Source organism: Colobus angolensis, unplaced genomic scaffold, assembly GCF_000951035.1.
Source record: "Colobus angolensis palliatus isolate OR3802 unplaced genomic scaffold, Cang.pa_1.0 Scaffold726, whole genome shotgun sequence".
NCBI lineage: Eukaryota > Metazoa > Chordata > Mammalia > Primates > Cercopithecidae > Colobus > Colobus angolensis.
Window position 1 is genome coordinate 360,558 of NW_012120999.1, and position 3,753 is coordinate 364,310.

At 34.5% G+C, this 3,753-nt stretch overlaps 1 protein-coding gene across 1 annotated transcript in view; it reads right to left on the reverse strand.

Annotated features, from left to right (window-relative positions):
• ABCD2 (ATP-binding cassette, sub-family D (ALD), member 2) overlaps positions 1–3,753 on the reverse strand; it is a 63,121-nt gene that overhangs the window by 47,315 nt on the left and 12,053 nt on the right. The window contains exons 3-4 of the mRNA XM_011927552.1: positions 3,293–3,408; positions 253–456 (exon numbers count right to left, since the gene is read on the reverse strand). Of these exons, the coding sequence (XP_011782942.1) occupies positions 253–456; positions 3,293–3,408 (320 nt within the window). The remainder of the gene's footprint in view (positions 1–252; positions 457–3,292; positions 3,409–3,753) is intronic.

Below are 3,753 nucleotides of genomic sequence, written 5' to 3' on the forward strand. Positions count from 1 at the left end.
TGTTAGTTGCATTTTAAAAGCAAATGATTCATTATGCCATATGTTCAGTTTCCAAAAATAATTTGGAAATTTGTGTCCTAAATAAAAGTAGCATAACACTGTGTTTTTGTGGTAATATCAGTCACCACCCCTCAAATTGCAATACTAATATTAGGGATTGCTGTTTAAATAATGTTGGTTATTTAAATGTTGGTTCCTTGTAACTACTAAAAGCTATCTTCTTAAACTTTGGTTCTGTTGATAAACACTTACATGTAGGAAAATATAAAAGCACTTGAGTTTAATACCTTTAATTGCCAATGTGTCACTGAGCGGTAATTCTACATTAGCTCCATTCTTGCTATGGCTTTCAGACTCTTGAATGACAGCAGTTCTCTTGTAAATGCCTCTTTTTACTTCATCAAAGACCCAAAACATATTGTACACTCTAGCAGTGTAGCCTGCTAATTCAGTTACCTGAAAGCAATGCAGAGAGATAGAGTTACTAGACCCAAGAAAATAAATAAATAAATATGTAATCATATGTTTCTTGACTTAATGTTGAAGATCCTATCATATTATATACATTGTCCCAGCCTGCAGGACAGTCGAACGGACCCTGAAAGGGGGAGTGGGAATGGAGGAGACAAGAAAACACGAGAAATGGAGACAAGACAAATAGCCTGATCAAGTCTCGTTTAATGGTGGCAGTGCAATGCCTTATATAGGCTGGCAGGGGAAGAGGTTGGGCCAGGGCAGTGACGGGGGGCTGGGTTTTCTCAAATTACAATCACGCCTGCGCCATTAATTGGTATTTTTCCAGGGCACGGAATTGCGCCTGCGCTGTAGGCTGCATATCTTCCTGGGCGTGAAAAAGGTTGGCACGCGCAGGAAAAGTTTTGGTGCCCACGGGAAAAGTTGTTAATGAAGAACCCGGAAATACGCCATCTTGTCTCTGATGATAGGGAGCTTAAGCAACAGAAGCCTTGGCAATATCTGGGCCTCACGGCTCCGGACAATACATGAGATATATAATACATCTGAAAACTAAAACAAATGACAGTACAAAAGAGCACTATAACACCATAACATGTTTGATCGAAATTATAAAACATAATACACAGATTTTAGAATATTAATGAGATTTAAGGATCATTCAGTCAAATTTCTGATTTCGCCTCTGTTTACATGATGAAATTCATTTCCAATAAATTAAAAATTTTGTGGAAAGCTTAAGGTCATTTAATGAAATTATAATCTTTTATATTTTGTATCTTTTTTCTATTTAAAATAGAAGATTTTAGTAGGAGAAAAGTACCTTTTGTCCTATTATGAAATGAATGTTTCCGAGCCAAATTGATTGTCAAAATTACTGTATTTGGCAGGATACCAATATTGAGAGCAAGCTCAATGGAAAGCTTCAAATCCTTTTCAGTATAATTCCCAGAATCCAGCTTCTTTTGAAGCCAAACATGATTTATATGCCCAAAGAAAAACATTAAATATATTCTTTTTTTTCTAGGTAAGATTATAAGATGAGCTAAATCTCTACTTTAGTCCACAAAGCTCAATGGAATGGTGCTTGTTCCTATTCTTTCAGCTGTTTACTTTGGTTAACCTACTGCTGTTTTTCTATTAAAAGAACACCTTGTTATCAGGGTACTGTGAAAGGTGACTCATTTCTTATCAAGAACATGTTTCTCAATGAAAAAGAATGCACAAGAATAATCAAGACAACTCAGAAATGAATATTTCTTAATAAATTGCAGAATAATACAACAATGCTGACATTTGTGTAAAATTTCTGTGTATACAAAACGTAAGCAGTAAATGTGTAGGTATTATTATTAAAAGCCTTCTACCACACATCTCTACTGAGAGATCTGTAATTACACTATTATTTCATTTCTGTATGTTAATGTTATATCTATTTAAATGATTTTTAATGTTATCTAGAAGAACCTCTTAGTTGCCAAGTAGAGGAAAACAAATTTAAAGATTAATAAAATATGGATTCAAGTGAAACCTGGGCAAATATAAATATTTTCATAGAAAAGAATTCCAAAACCACAAGTAGAGGTCAGTTCAAGAAAGGAAAGAGCCAATGAGTCAGTGGACCAGGATGGAATGTGAAGACAGCAGAAGTGTCTGAAAAAAACTAAGAATGTGCCGGTAGACAAATTACTTTGGGGTACAAGACAGGGAATTTGTCTTAGAACCTTAACTCTACAAAGGAAACTTGGTCCCTCTGGTGCTAGCAGAGAAGACATGGTGGGTGCTTTCATGTGCCATCACAGCAGTAGAAGAATTTTTAGAAGTGAACGTGTTATGATTAAAAGTCAATTCAGGCAAAATAAGGCAAAATGCAATAATTTGTTGAGTTGGAGACATTTTAGAAAAACTAATTGATATCATTTCTCTAACTTAGATAGCACAATGTTTTAATGTGCAATAAATAAAATCTTGATTTGTCATTTAATTTTAATATTAAGTAATTTATTACATCAACAAATCTATCCCAAAGACTATCTCCAGATTATCAACATTACTATTTGAACTTTTTTAAAAAATTGAGTTGCTTGCTAGCCCTTTGTAACTCTTTTATATAGTTTATTCAAGGCTGACTTAATATGCAGCTAAATTTATAATAATGTTCTAGAATTTATATTAATATGATAGCCATAAGAGTAATTGGTAGTGGGAATAACTTTTATGGGAAGATTATATAATATCTGAATTAAATTAAGTAATTTTAACGTTGGTCCTGTGGTATCTGCAGGTCTTATTATTATTTTGTCAACAAATATTTATTTACCATATACAGTATTGCAAGTATGAAAATGGATATTAGGAATGTAAAGATGAGTAAGACAGTTCCTGCTTCAAGGAGCTGAGTAGTGTGATGCAGGCAATATAGACAGTGATAATGTGGTGAAACATCAGATATACACTGAGATGGACACAAAAGAGGAAGACCCAAACTTTGCAGGAGGAATGCGGAATGGTAAGAAGGTATCACCCATTTAACAAAGGAAAGGTAAAAACTTGCAAGATATATAAGAAATGTTATTAGCTAACATTTATTGAGTGTTTAATATGTGCTGTTTTAACTATTCTACATGTATCAGCTCACAGCAACCCCACAAGTCAGTGTTATCATTATCCCCACTTTATAGATGAAGAAACAGAGACACAGACACATTAGGGAACTTGACCTAAGGTCATTTAATTTGTAAATACTGGAGCAAAAATGAAAATTTAGGCACTCTGCCTAATATATATTAATCGAATTGACAATAAGAAATGCAAGTACCTCTTTGTATGAAGACATAATCCTTTCAATAGCATCAGCTCCAGAGGCCAGTAAATTTCGAGCAGTGGTAAAGGCTTCTGTCCGTTCGCTAACCATAACTTGCTTTTGGCCATCCTCTAGATATAAAAGCATATTACAAAACTATTGAGTTTTTTTTTTGTAACTTAATGTTTTATATTATACAAACTAAATTGTGGCTAAAACAACCACATATTAATTTTTCGTTAGTAGTAGCAATTTTCTAGAAATATAATGAATCATTGAAAATTCAGTGTTTGGGCCAGGTGCACCTGTAATCTCAGCACTTTGAGAGGCCTAGGTGGGCGGATCACTTGAGGTCAGGAATTCCAAACTAGCCTGGCCAATATGGTGAAACCGTGTCTCTACTAAAAATACAAAAATAAGCCAGAAGTGGTGGCGTGTGCTTGTAGTCTCAGCTCCTTGGGAGGCTGAGGCAGGAG